The sequence below is a fragment of the Pogona vitticeps genome, chromosome 1 (assembly GCF_051106095.1).
Source record: "Pogona vitticeps strain Pit_001003342236 chromosome 1, PviZW2.1, whole genome shotgun sequence".
In the NCBI taxonomy this organism is placed as follows: Eukaryota; Metazoa; Chordata; class Lepidosauria; order Squamata; family Agamidae; genus Pogona; species Pogona vitticeps.
In genome coordinates this window covers 349,460,285-349,477,493 of record NC_135783.1, presented here as the reverse complement: position 1 = coordinate 349,477,493, position 17,209 = coordinate 349,460,285, and the positions used below count along the sequence as shown (strand labels likewise).

The window sequence follows — 17,209 nt, the reverse complement described above, 5'->3', positions numbered from 1 at the left end:
CACGCTATCAAAGCATCGCCGTGAGAGCTTGTCTGGCTGGGACCCCGCACAGCTGTGCCCCCGCCAGCTTGAAGCTATTAGCCGGAGCATGGCCACGGAGAACTTGAACCAGCTCTTATTCCCATTGGTGTCATGTGCGCCTACAGCGAACAATGCCACGCGGCCGAACCCCATCGTCCCTCTGTAGGAACCCCGACACATACCCTTCCACAGACCTCATGGTTTTTAATCCCTTCTCTTTCTCTTTGCAACAGGTTCCTATGTCCGAAAGGGAAAAGGTTCCCTTCTGCTAAAAAGCAACAGATTTGTGTAGGCGTGTGTGCATGCACCAGCTTGTTCCCACAAAGCCAGAGAGAAAACGTTGACTTAGTTTCCTGTAGCGTTGTCTGTGCAATGGCTGGCATGTAGTCATTGGCTTGATTGAACTGTAGTTTTTATGATTGGATTGCTGGTGGAAACGAGGATGGTTTTTGTATTCCATAAAATAAGAGTTCATGCGGAAACTTCTCAACTTGTATGGACATCATGACTTCACACTGCACATTGTTATGTGCTGTGAAGTCGCCTCCAACTTATGGCGACCCTATGAATGAGCCATTTCCAAAATGGCCTGTCCTCACCTGCCCAATTCTTTCAGACTCAAACCTGTGGTTTCCTTTAGAGAGTCACTCTGTCTCCTCTTTAGCTGTTCTCTTTTCCTGCTCCCTTCATCTTTTCCCAGCATTATTGTCTTTCCCAGAGAGTACTGACGTCTCATCATGTGACCAACGTAGGACAGCCTCAGTTTTGTTATTTTAGCCTTCAGAGGAAGTAGTTAAAGCTTGGCTGGCTGTAGGACCCACTTGTTGTTTCTGGCACTCTGGGGTATCGGTAAAGCTCTCCTCCAGCACCACATGTCAAACAACTTATTCCCCTCCCCCCCCACCTCCGGTCTGCTTTCTTTACCATCATCTCCTGCATGAGGAGTGTAGCAGGCCACTCTCAAGCCCACAAGGAGTTCTTCATCTAGTGCATAATTGTGAACCACAGGAACCTCCCCTTCCACTTTTTGAGAAGGAGACCTATTTAGTCCTCCTGGTTCGTCCACCACGTTTTAAAAGACTGAAAAGGATGCTGCCTCTGGAGTCAGGCTTTCACCTTGCGTAAATCTTTCCATGCCGTTGTGAAGAACGCTGGAAAGAACAGCACAAAGGTGCAGCGCTGTGGCTGCCGGTACCCCATCTGATGTGAGAATGGAAAGTCTGTGATTTTTCAATGCATTAATTTTGTTTGTTCCTGCCACCCGCTGTGTTTAGGGTTTAGGAGCAGCTCTGGGGTGGCTGTAAGTGGGGCCTCGTATTCCATTCTCAGGAATTCCTTCTTCCCTTCTTGCTAATATGATTTTTACCAGGGGTTGTCTGCATACCTTCAACTTTATCGTGATAATCTGGAAACCTTTATTGAAAAAACAAAGAAAGCTGGCGTTTTCGGAAAGCAGTGTTATATAGGTAAAGGTTCCTCTTGATATTTAGTCCAGTTGTGTCCAACTCTAGGGTGCAGTGCTCATTCCCGTCTCCAAGCCATAGAGCCAGTGTTTGTCCAAAGACATTTTCCGTGGTCACGTGGCCAGCGCAACTAGACACAGAACACGGTGACCTTCCCATCGAGGTGGTCCCTATTTATCTACTCACATTTTTACATGCTTTGGAATGGCTAGGTTGGCAGGAGCTGGGACAAGCAACAGGAGCTGTTATATACCCGTGGTGATTTTAAAAATTAACTTATTTGGTTAGATAGATGACTAAATCACAATTAAATGTATTGTACAAAGTCAACATTTAGAGGTGCGCTTACCCGTATTCGGTTCCCAGGCTTTCTGCTTGAAATAATTACCATCTTGTATGATGTGACTTAACCACCATGCCTTAATTGCGTCACACCTTGACTCCTGCAATGCCTTCCGATGGGGGCTACCCTTGAAGAGAGTCAAGGACCTTCACTTGATGTAACATGTGGCAGTATTGTGATCATGTGATCCAAATACATAAAGATGTGCACTGGTATATATAACGACAGTATAAGCTATCCTGTGGGGAAGATATCTTGAAAAGCTTCTTTGAAAAGATGCTTTTAATCTGATTTTCTAAATGTTAGGAGTGAAGGAGCCTGGTACATCTCTGCTGACTGGGTGTTCCATAACACAGGAACCACCATTGCGAAGTCAGTTCCGGTAATACGTTGTACATGACACGGAAGCACGCAGGCCAGGACTGGGGACATATGATCATATCTCAAGATGCCTAAAACCAGCCTGGCCACCGCATTTTGTACCTCCTTTATCGGCCAAAGAGCTGTTCCCTTTAAGGTCCTCCTTCTTAGATCCTTGCAGGCCACATAATGCTAGGATAAAAGCATCTGGCAGAGGTAGCTGTTGAGTGGTGGAGTATGTTTGTTGGATGCAAGATTCACCCTCAAGCTTTTCCAGTTTCAGGAGCACAGTGGCCAAAGGTCATGGACAACAATATCCATGTTGATGATACTGGGCTACCTAGACCAGCGGCAGAGCTGACTCCGTCGACTACAGCTCCTGGCATCGCCCAGACATCCATGTCCAGTGGCCGTGCTAGCTTGCAGGCCCTGGGTGTTACATTCCAGAAAAGTCACTTTGCACAGTTCTAACTAGCTGACAGTGTGGTAGACGTACATGGCGGATGGCAAATCTGAGCTTTGCTGAATATCTTTTCAGTGTTTAGTGACTTCCTTCCCTCCCCCCCCCATGATCAATGTGCCCCTATTATATCGGGGTTGTCCCTGCAATTCATCTTCTCTTCCTTCCCCTTCTTAGGTCAGCAGTGGGCATTGTGAAAGGGTTGCCAAACTTGGGTAACCAGGTGTTCTTGGACTGCAACTCCCAGAAGCCTTCACCACTAGCTGTGCTGGCCAGGATTTCTGGGAGTTGCAGTCCCAGAACACCTGGGTTACCCAAGGTGACTCCAGAGGCAGCATCCTTTTCAGTCTTTTAAAACATGGTGGACGAACCAGGAGGACTAAATAAGTGGAGAATCAGTATCTTACAGCTATGTGCAGCTACCTTAGTACTGGAGAGTGGAAGCATACAATATAGATCAGGAGTCGGAGAATATCTTATTGTTTTCAGGACACAACCATGGCAGCTGAGACACTGTCCGTTGTCTTGACAGTACTTTGTGAGTTGGTACACTAGTTCTTCTGTCTCTCCGTAAGGTAAAGATGTATTTTATAAGTCTTAAAGAAATCTAATCATGTGTGCTGGGGTTCGGCTCTCTCCCATGTGTTCACACTTGTTACAAGGCGTGCTTTCGAGAGGATGTGTCAGTGTTACGGAATTAAATGATGTCCTCCTTTCTTTACAGTTTCCACATTTGGATGGTAGAAGCCCTTGAGCATTCCCAAATGGTACCATGAGAAGCATTCCTCAGATTATTTTTGTACATCTAGATTCCCTTCCCAGCAAACATGGCCTCTTGGTATAAAATTGGACCCTCCAAATTAGGGTGTTTACTGCCTTGATGCTAGGATGCCTTCCTTGTTCAAAGAAAAAAATTTTCAAGTAGCTCAAGATGAAGTTAGCAACTTGTCTCTCTGCCTTTGGGAAGAGGCGGTTGGTCCAGTGACAGTCTTCTCAGTTCTTGATGAAAGTAGTTTGGAGAACATCTGCAACCACACAAGTGTTGCTGTCAGTCTTAAAGAGGTGGGGGGGCAGAAAGTCGCCACTTGCCGTCTGTGCTTAGCTGCCCAGGTTCATTTCTACATTATTATTTTTAGGGTACATTTTGATTGGGTTCTTAAAATATGTCCCACGGTCTAGTTGTTTATACCCTGTGAATCAGTGGCAGTTCTGCAATTGCGGACTTTAAGAAGTCTTTATTTTTTCAGTTGCTGTATTCCATAAAATCAAGAAATTGTGGAGTCCGACGGGTTCCAGCGGTCATCTAGTCTAATCCCTCCACAGCTGGCACTTTCCCAATATATGACCATCCAATATCTTTTTTTTTTAAAAAAAATAAAACTTCCAAGAAACTTCTGTCTTCTCCACCTTCAAGCAGGTCTTTCTGTCCAGAAGTTCTTATTAATGTTTCTTTGAAAACCCCTGTCTTGTAAATTCCACTCATTCATCCTTTGGGTTCGTATGCCATGCTTGGCTCATACACTTTGGAGGCGAGGCGGACGTCCATCATAACGCCATCATCCAGCTGCCATCACTATCGTATGTTTTCCGAGGTAGAGGTTGGGTGGGAACCAGAAATGAAAAGGGTCTTGTGTTTTCATCAAAACTAACAAGTTTTACAGTGGTGCCTCGCAAGACGAATGTAATTTGTTCCGTGAGTAGCGCTGTCTTGTGAAAAAATAATCTTGCGAAAAGGGGTTTCCCATAGGAATGCATTGCAATGCATTCCTATGGGAACTTCGAAAGATGAATGAAATTTTTTCATCTTGCGAGGCATTCGCCTCGGGGGGCAAAAAAGCCCATCTTGCGAAGCATGGCCATAGAAGAAGCCGTCTTGAGAGGCACCATAGTGATCACAAAAACCAATCGTCTTGCGGGTTTTTTGTCCCGCGAGGCGTTCGTCTTGCGAGGCACCACTGTATTTGCATAACGTTTTGTGGTGTTCAGTCTTCTGGCGAAGCAGAGAGATGACCCTTTCTCGTATCTTCCATTACTGCGGATGGGGAATGGTAGTGCTTGGAAGAAGAAGCTTTGTTTTTCAGCGGCGTTTTGCTAATATTTTAATATTTGTTTTAAAAAACTGCCAGGAAAAATTCTTTGTGCTAATTAGGAGATGGATTAGCTAGATAAAATGATGTCCACTGGAAAATTTACGGTGAATGTACTGGATGAGATTTTCTCTTTCGCCACAGCCCTCCCAGAGCTGGTTTGCCACTTTGACGTTTTATGTAAGTTTTTGATATTATGGCCAGCATTAGAGATAGGCACAAATCAGGAAAAAATGGTGATTTGTTTTGATTCGTGATTTGTCAAGGTCAACGAATCATGAATTACAATTTTTTTCTGACGAATCGATGAAAAGCCTGCCTAAAGAGAAAAGTCTTTGTCTGCTATTGGAAGGACGGCAAAGATGGGGCCAGCCTGGCCTCCAGTGGGAAGGAGTTCCAAAGTCTGGGAGCAGCGATAGAGAAGACCCTCTCCCGTGTCCCCATCAAGCATGCTTGTGAGGGTGGCGGGACCGAGAAAAAGACCTCTCCTGCAATGGAGCTGTGAAAAACACTGGCTGACTGAACCATTCACACACTCATTCTGGCTTACCTTGCAGGGCTGTTGTGAAGATAGTGAGGAAGAGCAGAGTCAGTCATGTATGTTGCCTTGAGCTCATTAGGCAGAAGGTGTGATACAAATGTAACTAATACACATGAATAAATAAACCCCATGATTTTATTCTACTGCTTTTACTCTTAGTTCTTTCACTTTATTTTGTCTTACATTTTACTGGACTGCTGTGTATTTCATGTTCCCATATGCATGTTTTTATTTTAGCTTTATTTTGTTTTATTATTTCTTGAGCGACCCTGAGAGGATAAGGTTAGAGGACAGCAGGTATAATTCTTAAATGAATAAATAAGATTCCTTCCTTCCTTCCTTCCTTCCTTCCTTCCTTCCTTCCTTCCTTCCTTCCTTCCTTCCTTCCTTCCTTTATTTATTTATTTATTTATTTATTTATTTATTTATTTATTTATTTATTTATTTATTTATTTATTTATTTATTTCTGTACTGCCCAATTAGTGGCAAAGGCTACTCTGGGTGGCGTACATAATAAAACAAGCGAACCCCACCCCACCACCAAACAATCAACATAACAGGAAGCATTAACAAAAGCACAAGCAAAAAAAAAAAAAATTAGGCCAGTGGCGACATCCAAGAAAGGAAAAAAAAACGAAATGAAGCCACAGAACAGGGTGGTGGTTGTGTATTTTTTGTTTTCAGAATCTGGGGGGGATGCTCTTAATCCTTTAATTTTCACTCACAAGATTGCTGTGTACAAGGCTCCTCTGGATAAATCAAGGATTTATGTTAAGTCCCAAACAAAAGGAAGAATTCCTATGCCAGCACAGTGGAGGCCTGTAGCTCTGGCGGTTAATTCCGTGCAAAAATTGGGGCTGGCGGAGGAGCGAGCAGGCGAAGAGAGACACGCTCTTTCCTTGGCTCTTTTGATTCCCAGGCCCGGCGTTCTTGCGAGGAATCTGGGCCGGTCTCCGAGGGAGGCTGGGTTGGGCCGCGGATGAAAGAGACGGGATGGAAGTTAAAGCACTTTTTTTCTTCTTGTCTGCCTCCTTTCAACTCAAGCCCGGGCAGTATGTGTTCGCTTCACGGCTATCTCCTTTCACTAAAACAGAAACAGTTTATCCCAGTGTAATCGTCTTTTGTTCCTGTTTATCTTCCTAGCCTTCCCTTATATAGCTTTCTTATATAAAACATTGTTGAACATAAGTTACCAATAGTTGTAATAAAAGATGAAAGCTTCCTTTCCAGAGCCAGAGAGAGGGTGTGGGAAGTGGTTTCTAAACAATCATGGATTCTCCCTATGCTCAAGTATTTTTGAGTTCAAGGTTCACTGTTTTGCTTTGCAAGCGGAGGATGTTTTTGCTGGTGGAAAACAAGGAAGGAGGGGGATTTCAGAGTGCAATTTTGCAAGACAAGGCGTTGTTTGAACCGCCTGTGTCAACCTGCTCTGAACAGTCCAATGATGGGGCGGGATGGGGCTTTTTACTCGGTCTTCTTCTCTTGAGAGTCCCCTGGACTGCAAGGAGATCAAACCTATCCATTTTGAAGGAAATCAACCTTGAGTGCTCACTGGAAGGACAGATCCTGAAGCTGAGGCTCCAATCCTTTGGCCATCTCATGAGAAGAGAAGACTCCCTGGAAAAGACCCTGATGTTGGGAAAGTGTGAGGGAAAGAGGAGAAGGGGATCACAGAGGACGAGATGGCTGGACAGGGTCATCGAAGCGACCAGCATGAATTTGACCCAACTCCGGGAGGCAGTGGAAGACAGGAGGGCCTGGCGTGCTCTGGTCCATGGGCTCACGAAGAGTCAGTCACAGCTGAACGACTAAACAACAACCTTGGTCTCGAGACTGAAAGTAACAGATGCCCAACCTATTGGGAGTTTTGCCTCACACTTCTCTTTCGTATCTTGGTTCCCAATTCAAAGCCAGTTCACTGTGTTGTCCAGTCATAGATTCCACAGTTTGACCAGGCATAGTGTGAGGAGGCATTTCCCAAGGGGGGCTTGTAATGTAAGGGGAGGTGCTTGTCCGAAACAATGTGCCCTGCTAACAGGCGCCCTCCACTTGAATGGGGTGCCTGAAAGGAAGGGTGCGTGTTCTGCCGTGCGCTCTCTCGGCCCTTGCAGGGAGACTTATGGGAGCCAGAAGGGAGTGTGTATCTTGGAGCCGGCCCCTGATGCCGTGCCACTTGTAGAGTGGTTGTGGCAGACGAGATATAACATGAACAAATGAGGAGCCCATCACCTTTCAGGTCAAAAGAGAAGGCATCTCTGAAGTCAGGAAGTGTTTAACAACCAGTGCTAGAGACCAAGGAAGGATCGCTGTTTTTGCACATACAATGAAAGGGGCAGGATGTTGAGGGCCAGATGCAGGTAGTGCCGGGCGCCTCTGCAAGCCTCCGGAGTGGCCCCAAGGATGTGCTTCCACCTGGCCTCACCCTCTGCAGGCCCCTCTTGGGCTGGAGAGGATGAGGCCAGGTGGGAAGCACATCATTTCCATAGGGAGAACAGCTCACTGTTCACTCCAGTTAAAAACCCCACTCAGGCAGTCAGTCACAAAAGGAAAGCTTACCTACAGAGAAAGGTTATTGCCTGCTTGCAGAAAGCCAGTAAAGATGGGTCCAGCTGGGCCTCTTGTGGGAGGGAGTTCCAAAGTCTGGGAGGAGCAGCAGAGAAGGCCCTCTCCCTGTGATGGGAAAGTGGAAAGACGGCTCAGTGTAATTGCACCAGCATTCTTCTTTCCAAAGCCTGTCCTCCTCAGCAGGTTGGAAAAATTTGTCACTGGAATAGGGGCTGTAAAACCCACGCAGAGATCTCTTGCAGTTGCTGTCCCTAAAATAACTAAGCAATAGTATCCACCTTTGCATTCCCTTTCCTTGTTCCTCCTTAGCTTTTTTTGTGTGTGTCCCACCCTCTAGAGTGAAAGCCTAAGGATGGGAGACTCCTTTTATTTTTAGTATCTGTAAGCCACAGTGGGATTGGGTTTTTGGCTGACGAGCAGAATTCAAAGCCGTTGATCCGTTGAGCAATCCCTTAATGATAGGGTGGTCTCTTCTCTCTCTTTTTTTTCTGGTGTGGGCTGGAGGATGGGAAGTGAAGGGCTCCTCAACCCACAGTCCTTTGGGGAGGAAGGCATCTGTCCCTCCCGGAGAACCAGCGTTGGAAACGATGGGCCAGCTAAAAGGGGTGGGTCTGTGTTTGTGCAGAACGTCCATGGCAAAGATGGAAGGACAGCAGTGGCCAAGTGGGCCAGGGTGGAGTCAGAATCGGGCACGATCCAGTCCCAAAATTAGCAAAAATATTAACTGAGGTGGGTCAAAATGCATCTTGGTTCTTGATTGATAGAGAGGCAGCCCCTCTTTCCCAATTTTTACGCAGACAGAAGAACATGTCTACAAGACGTCATCACCCCAGTGGCCAGAATCTCGTTGGTTGGGGTCTACCAGCACAACAGGAGTGACATCTCCTGCAGCACAAGATCACCAGGGATTCAAGGCTACTTTCTGTGATTTTTGGGGATGCACTTGCTTTTGTCATATGGCCTGCAAGCTACGTACAGCCCAGATCCCCAAAAGGAAGCCTTTGATCGTCAGCTGTTTGACACTGCCAGCCATGTTATTCCCACACTGCAAAAGCAGAGCTCGTATGAGAGGGTTTCAGCTATTTTCCTTCCTTCAGAAAGCTCGCCCTGGGTTAGGTGGGTACTATCACATTTCCCCTGGACTGCAAAGAGCACAAACCTATCCATTTTGAAGGAAATCAACCCTGAGTGCTGACTGGAAGGACAGATCCTGAAGCTGAGGCTCCAATGCTTTGGCCATCTCATGAGAAGAGAAGATTCCCTGGAAAAGACCCTGATGTTAGGAAAGTGTGAAGGCAAGAGGAGAATTTTATTTATTTATTTGATTTATATCCCGCCCATCTGGTACTGTATATTCTACCACTCAGGGACGACAGAGGATGAGAAGGGGACGACAGAGGACGAGATGGTTGGACAGTGTCATCGAAGCGACCAACATGAATTTGACCCAACTCCGGGAGGCAGTGGAAGATAGGAGGGCCTGGCGTGCTCTGGTCCATGGGGTCACGAAGAGTCGGATACGACTAAACGATGACGAAAAAGCTTAAAGTCATAGCATCCACCATGTGTATGCATGTGTGTGTTAGGGTGACTCCCTGGAAAAGACCCTGATGTTAGGAAAGTATAAAGGCAAGAGGAGAAGGGGACGACAGAGGATGAGATAGTTGGACAGTGTCACCGAAGCGACCAACATGAATTTGACCCAACTCTGGGAGGCAGTGGAAGACAGGAGGGCCTGATGTGCTCTGGTCCATGGGGTCACGAAGAATCGGACACGACTTAATGACTAAACAACAACACCACCACATTTCTTACTTGTTGGAAGTGTTTTACCTTAACCCGCTCTTCTCCAACCTAGAACCCCCAGAGGACTTGGATGAGAACTCCCATGACCCTCAAGGATGCTGGATGGAGATAAGAACAAGTAAAGAGAATTTCAAGAAAGATATAGACAATCACCTGGCAGATGTCCTTTGATGTGTATTCCTGCATTGAGCAGGGGGGGTTGGACTCAATGGCCTTATCGGCCCCTTCCAAAGTCGCTATTCTATGATCCTATGAAATGGGGTCAAAATATCCAGACAGCATTTTCTCTTATAGTCCAGTTGCCAAGACTCCGCACAAATACACATTCTTGGCAAAGGAGAGCATGAGTAACTTGTCTTGAATCCTAGTGATCATTTACCATCTTGGGGTAAGTCTAGTTCTACTGAGACATAAGGAGAAAAGACACTGCCTTACATATCTGACACCATTCAGTCTTCTCTAATGCCTCCATTGGGATTTCCTTACAGTGTACCGCAGTGGTTCCCAAACTTGGTTAACCCAGGTGTTCTTGGACTGCAACTCCCAGAAACCCCAGCCAGCAAAGCTGGCGGTGAAGGCTTCTGGGACCTGCAGTCCAAGAACCGACTGGGTGACCCAAGGTTGGGAACCCCTGGTCTACCAGAATTCTCACCTTGAATACTTCAATGATCTTCCCTTGCTCTTGATCACTTACTAATTAAATAGCTTGTACACATCTTTGAGAGACTACATTGCTTTCTGCAAGGAACCGTATGTTTTCCCCCCTGCTTGCTGCTTCCTGTTCCTTCAGCTGTTAAACCCTAAGCAGACCCTTCCTCTACTTGAAAACCTCCCCCCTCCTCATGCTCAGCTCAGTGCGGCATCATCCCCGAAGGAGAACGACACATTCCTCACTTACTGACCAGTCTGCCCTGAATCATGCTTGTGAGTCACTTTGGAAGTGCTGGCTTTGAGTCTGGTAGACGGTCTCCAGGGCAGTCTGCTGTAAAAGCAGCTGAGCTGCGGACTTTTTCACACTATTGCATTCCTTACGTTATCATAAATGCTTCTTGGCCTTCGCGTGTGTACCAGACGTCTCGTATTCCAAGACGCCTTTCTGCCCCTGGTTTTGAAAACCATCTTACACTCACTCTAGGAGAACTCGTATGACGTCAGTGGGGCGAGAGGGTTCAAAGCAATGAGAGAAGGAGACCAGCAGAGTATTAGACATGGAAGTAATGTTCACGCCCTGTTAGACTGTCGGGAAGCAGACTCCCAGAGAATACAAACCAGCTTCGGAAGACCTTTGCTTCCATCATGGCAGTTCCTGGTTGGTTTTGGTGCTAGAAACAAGGCCACCTAGCCCACCATATTCCTCCCTTGGTTGCTTCCCCTGTAATACATTTTCAGTTGGAACATCTTTGGTGCTGGGAACTACCACGCATACTCTGTAAATATATATAATAATGCAAGAATTGCCAGGCTAAATAGCTCAGTGGTTTAGGGCAGTGGTTCTTAACCTTTTTGAAAGAAACGCCCCCTTGAGCCATTGAGGAAGTTATCATCACCCCCCTCGCCATGGTGGTAATATCTTATTTATTTATTTATTTATTTATTTATTTATTTATTTATTTATTTATTTATTTATTTATTTATTTATTTATTTATTTATTTATATTTTTTAAGACACTTAAATCCAATGACCCCTGAAAACACAATTAAATTCCAAGAAAATGAAATGCCCCCAAAAAGTAACATTTAATGATTTAGTTGCAAGCGAATTTTAAGATGCAAAAAGAAATATAAAAAGGGCATAAAAACAAACCGCAATGCAGGAACTAAAAATTTCAAGACAAAAACTATGAAACTAAATTAAGATTGGAGGAAAATATATATTCATGTACATTGTAAAAAGGCTGCAGCCATCTTCACAGGTTTGGCTTGCTCCAGCGCCCCCCTACCGCCCCCCTTCTGCTCCAGCGCCCCCACGCCGCCCCTTTTCGTTCTACTGCCCCCCTGAAAAATGAAATCGCCCCCTGGGGGGCATTATCACCCACGTTAAGAACCACTGGTTTAGGGTATCTGTCTGTGGAGCCAGAGGCTGGGAGTTCAGTGTTCCCAACTGGAAGGAAAGCCAGCCTGGGTGGCCTTGGGCAAGCTGCACGGCCCCAGGGATCCCTCCCCAGAAGAGGGGAATGGCCAACCACTTCTGAGTAGACATTAGTTCTCCTCCTCCTCAGAGCTTAATGTCCCAAATAATAATAAGAATTGTGCACCGTCAAATCCATTCTTATTATTATTTGGGACATTAAGCCCTGTGGAGAGAGAGGCCATAAGGTGTTGGTTGTTTATTCATTAAGTTGCGTCCAACCATCTCATCCTCTGAGGAGGAGGAGAAGGGGACGACAGAGGACAAGATGGTTGGACAGGGTCATCGAAGCTGCCAACATGAATTGGATTCAACTCCGGGAGGCAGTGGAAGACAGGGGGGCCTGGTGTGCTCTGGTCCATGGGTCAAGAAGAGTCGGACACAACTAAACGACTAAACAACAACAACAATACCTGACTAGCCCAGTAGTTTTCCTACTTTCTTCAGTTTAAGCTTCAGTTTTGCTCTAAGAAGCTGATGATCAGAGCCACAGTCAGCTCCAGGTCTTCTTTTTGCTGAAAGTATAGAGCACTGGTTCTTAACCTTGGGTTACTCAGGAGTTTTGGACTGCAACTCCCAGAAGCCTTCACCACCAACTGTGCTGGCTGGGATTTCTGGGAGTTGCAGTTCAAAAACATCCGAGTAACAAAGGTTAAGAACCACTGGTATAGAACTTCTCCATCTTTGGCTGCAGAGAACATAATCAATCTGATTTCGGTATTGCCCGTCTGGTGATGTCCATGTGTAGAATCGCCTCTAGTGTTGTTGGAAACCCATAAGGGATGTTAGCGTAAAACCCAGTGGGAGGAAAAAAAAACTGGGCATGTGAGTTACTCGGGAAAAGCAGCTCCCAGGCTGTGCGGTGATAGGAAGCAAGAGTTACGCAGGGAAATGCTGAGATACAGTAAGTTGATGTGAAACATCAAAGAGCTCAAGACAAAGCAAGCTTTTAATATTTGCAGTAGGTCTGAGACACGAATTTGTATAAATAGCTTTGGAGCAGAATGCTGTTGAAATGGAGCAAGATCTGACCCTTATTTGCATGCGTCCTTTATAAAACATGTATTTGGCCTGGCCCTTGGCTATTGGATTGTAAAAGAAGGTGTTGTTATGTTATTTTTTCCCTTGTTCTTTCTTTTTCTTTATTATTATTATTTTTTTCAAATGATTAATGATGACCGGGGGAGATCATTCCTTCCATGACTACAAACATGGTATGTGTTTCTCTTGGAAGTCAGAAGTAGGTCATTTTTTTTTTCAAATGCTAGAGCTGCCTGTATTCCTCCTGCATTTGGCAGAATTGGGATCCTGGAAATAATTGTTAGCTTTCAAGGCTGTGTATTCTGCAAGCTGAACATTGCACTCCCTTCCACGAGATCAAATTCTGCAGCACAAGGGGAGTTTCTCATGGTGGTGGCTTGTTTAGATGCCTATATTCTTGGTCCCTCACATCTTTTGAGCCCATGTGTTGCTACCTGGGTGCTGTCATGGGAAGCCACCCAAAAATCAGCTGTGACTCAGAAACAGGACCCTTTAATGAGTGGTGGGCAGAATTCTACAGCTTTTCCTTCGTCCAGATACAGTACAGGCGTACCTCATCTATGACAGCCAGAGCTAAGTTGCACTGGGATGTCAAGGAGATAGTTAGCACACATCCTTGGATATTCAGCAAAGTTCAAAAGGCTGTTTATTTTAAAGTGTGCCAAGATAAGAGTGGCAAACACGCTTGGTTAACTTCCATGCGTTCCTTCCTTGTTGCTTGTTGTTATCTTAGATGTTGCAAAACCAATGCCTTATTTTCTCCTTATGCAGATTTTCCAAGAGATACAGATCGGACGCAGATTGAGCCCAGCATGTATCTTACGTCGCTTCTTTCAGGTAGGTTTTGTAGACTCTTATTACCTATTACCTACATCTGCAAGCGGGATCTGAAGGCTTTAGGAATAGACCTCCACAAATGGGAAATTCTGACATCTGAGCGATCAGCCTGGAGGCAAGTGGTGTAGCATGGCCTCTCCCAATTTGAAGAGACCCTTGTCCAGCAGGCCGAGGCAAAGAGGAAGTCACAAAAGCAGCAAAACCAGGGATCTGGACAGGGGACAGATTGGATTTGTCTTCATTGTGGAAGGGATTGCCACTCACGAATTGGCCTCCTCAGCCACACTAGACACTGTCCCAAGTCCTCCATACAGGGCACGATACCATAGTCTCTCAAGACTGAAGGATGCCTAATACTAATATTACCTATAGCTAATAACTTTGGTCATCTGATGCCTTTTCCTAACCCCCTATCACCTTAGTGTAAAGATCTTTGCCCCCCCCCCCCCCACGGTGCTATTTGATCATTAAGACTGGATTCCAGGGGTAGCCACTGCCTGTTGGGAATGAAGCTGAGGTCAGGAGCAGGCAGAGCCACTTAATTTCACCTGCATCCTCTTCTTCCTGCCTTGCAAGGTTACTCCTTCCTCAATATTTAACATTTAGCTAGGCTGACGAGAATAGTCTCTTACCTTGACTCATGAGGCTTGCAGGCTTGATTCTTTGTTGCAGAAAATGGGTGACTTCTGCCTTCTTTTCTAATGACCTCATCATCAAGTTAAGAAAAAGGAAAGTGGGAAGGAGGCAGGGGTAGCGAACAGCTGGGAAAAGGATGGTTACCTGCTTTGTCCTGATGAACTGGCCTCCACCGTTGGATCCTTACACCTGGAATCTGAGACGCCATGGTTGGGGAACTCCACCTGGACATCTTGGGCTAAAGGAGAGAGCAAACAGGCAGCAGCAGTAGGCTGAAATGTTCCAGGTGGTATACCCTGATTTCCCTAAAAGTTCGGATTAACCCTAGTTATATAATTAGCTAGTTAGGAAATCAACCTTGAGTGCTCACTGGAAGGACAGATCCTGAAGCTGAGGCTCCAATCCTTTGGCCATCTCATGAGAAGAGAAGACTCCCTGGAAAAGACCCTGATGTTGGGAAAGTGTGAGGGCAAGAGGAGAAGGGGACGACAGAGGACGAGATGGCTGGACAGTGTCGTCAAAGCGACCAACGTGAATTTGACCCAACTCCGGGAGGCAGTAGAAGACAGGAGGGCCTGGCGTGCTCTGGTCCATGGGGTCACGAAGAGTCAGACATGACTTAATGACTAAACAACAAGAAGATAATTAGCAGATCTGACACTGAACAGGCTGAATCCAGACAAAACTGTGTTGATGTTTTTGGGAAGGCCACCTACGGTGAGAGGAACATCTGTCTCCAGGGAAGTTTCATTTTTGCTTTTGGGTTTTTTAAGGACTGCAACTCCCAGAATTCTCCTAGAACTCCCAAGGATGGAATTCCAGGCATTTCTTATATTTTGCTTACCTGGATTAAGTTCCTAAATCCTTGGATTTCCAGGGTTTCCAGCCGCCGTGCTTTTTGGGAGTGGTAGCCTCGCTGCCCTTTAGTCGGAAGAAGGGGAAGAAAAAGGCTCTGTAGCTCTAGATGGTTCAGTAGGGATGCCTTGTTTGTTCATTGGGTATGTCAGCTTTCTGCCAGAAAGAAAGGAAAGAAAAAAGGCATTCAAGGCAGCTAACGACAAAGTGAGAAAAAAAAAGCAAATGCCATTAAACATGAAAAATATATCAATAAAAAAGATAAGGACAGAAGTGATTCAAACCCAGTCTCCCTCTTGTCTGATCTCCTGTTCCAACCCTTTCTCCTCCTGTCTTCCCAGTCCACTGCTGCAAAACATGTCATTGGACCTCCTCTCTCATCTCCCTGCCTCCTGCCGGGCTGTTTGCTTTATTGGGAAGAGCGTCCCTCTTCCCTTCCTCTTCTCTCTCAAGATTTCCTTGCTCTATTTTTCCCCCTCCTCCTTCAGGATCCTTTTCCTAACTCATCTCCAGGATCGTTTCTCCTTCTCAGGTGTCTTGCCTCAGCCTCCCCTTCGATAGTCCTCCACGAGGCCTCCTCTCCTTCGCCTCACCTGAAGCGTATAGAACGTGGGTATCTGAGAGCATGCAGGCAGAGCTCTGCTCACGTGGCGTCTTTAAGTTGACCCGTTTTCATTTGGCACAAGCTTTTGTGGACTTCTGCCCATTTCTTTATTTCTCACCAGAGATCCCAAAGCGATGCGGGTTAAACATAATATTCTAAACAATATTTTTTCTTAAAATGAAAGCCTCCTTTAAAACAGACCCATAAACAGACTTGAAAAGCTAGTTTTAAGAACCTCTCCTGTAGACTCAAAGGCCTTTTTGAATCCTAACTGTTGGAAGCCTGGAAGGCATCTTTGCATCTGATTCAGTCTGTGACGTTTCTCTTGGGATGCCGTTAAAACCCTAAATCCATCCCCCAGTGACGTATTGCTCACCTATTGAGCATACATATTGAGGTCTGGCAGCTGCCGGGATCTGATGAAGCAACTTCTCTGTAGCAGGCCTTGTCCCAGACTCTCTAGCCACGGAACGGCTCGGTGTGTACGGCCGAAGAATTTCATCTGTAAATAGAATCCAGATGTGCTGCTGTTTCAAGCCAGAAGGTGGGGCTGGGGGGGAGGGAAGCGCAGAAAAAGAACAAAGAGGATCAGAGGGATGGTTTAGGAGAAAGTGTTGTTGCTTCCCTGCTGGAAACATATAAAAAGTTGGATTTCAGGGGGTTTGCAGGTGTGGGCTCCAAGCTCGAAGGATCAGGCTTGAGACCATGCCATTGAGGGGGGGAGGCGGGCAGGGACAGAGATGCTGGACCGTGGGAGTGCTCAAGCTTTGAAGTTTTGCATCCAGTAAAGAAAAGCAGCCAGTATCTGGCAGTGCAAGGGACAAGCCACTTGTGTCAACCCTGCTCTTAATGTAAGGCGAAGACCGTACTGGAAATGTTGTTCCAGGTGTCCTTTCAATAGAGTCTAGCAATTTTATTTTTGGAGCAAGTTGCAAACTAGTAAAACCAGTGCCTTGGATTTTTCTCCTTCCCTCTTTCCATATGCGTGGGGTTGGGGCATATCCAGAAACGTAACTTGAGGAATAATCAGTAAGAAAAGGCTCTTACTGTATGTATTTAATTTACCGGCTTGCAGGCAGTCTTCTCAGGTGTTTTTAAACAGTCACTAATGTTTTAGATTTCCCAGCGAATGTGGGAGGGAAGGATCCAGTTTGAGGGAGTCGGGTAGAATCTGGCACTTAGGATTCCTCTTTTCATTGTAAACTAACACTCACTCCAGCCCCCATGCAACCTTTCTTAGATTTTATGTTTTTCAAAGGAATCAGCTTCCCAGGGTTTTCTCATTTTTATGCGCATCTTGAGAAGTTCTGTAGAAGAGCCTGAATCAGTTAGGCAGGACCGGATTAAAAGGAAGCAAAGGGGCTCCAAAACTGGGTTTAAAAATTAAGCCGTCACGTGGCCTTTTTGGCAGATGCCAAACTGTCCTTAACTCACATTCCCTTTTAGGGAAGAGGAGAGTCC

The 17,209-nt window shown here is 45.9% G+C and overlaps 1 protein-coding gene and 1 long non-coding RNA gene across 7 annotated transcripts in view; one reads left to right on the top strand and one right to left on the bottom strand.

Annotated features, from left to right (window-relative positions):
* Positions 1–17,209, top strand: part of KIAA0586 (KIAA0586 ortholog) — a 94,835-nt gene that overhangs the window by 71,867 nt on the left and 5,759 nt on the right. For all 5 annotated transcript variants that reach the window (XM_078383926.1, XM_078383922.1, XM_072986831.2 and 2 more), the window contains exon 33: positions 13,588–13,653. In XM_078383926.1, coding sequence (XP_078240052.1) covers positions 13,588–13,653 — 66 coding nt within the window. The remainder of the gene's footprint in view (positions 1–13,587; positions 13,654–17,209) is intronic.
* On the bottom strand, positions 6,233–16,447 carry LOC140703277 (uncharacterized). Of its 2 annotated transcripts, XR_013540924.1 has the most exons (7): positions 16,125–16,447; positions 15,134–15,300; positions 14,434–14,527; positions 9,675–9,745; positions 9,001–9,102; positions 7,833–7,946; positions 6,233–6,360 (listed from the first exon to the last, which is right to left on the bottom strand). It is a non-coding gene; the product is annotated as an uncharacterized LOC140703277 (long non-coding RNA). The 2 variants fall into 2 exon arrangements; XR_012082705.2 differs by lacking the exon at positions 9,001–9,102.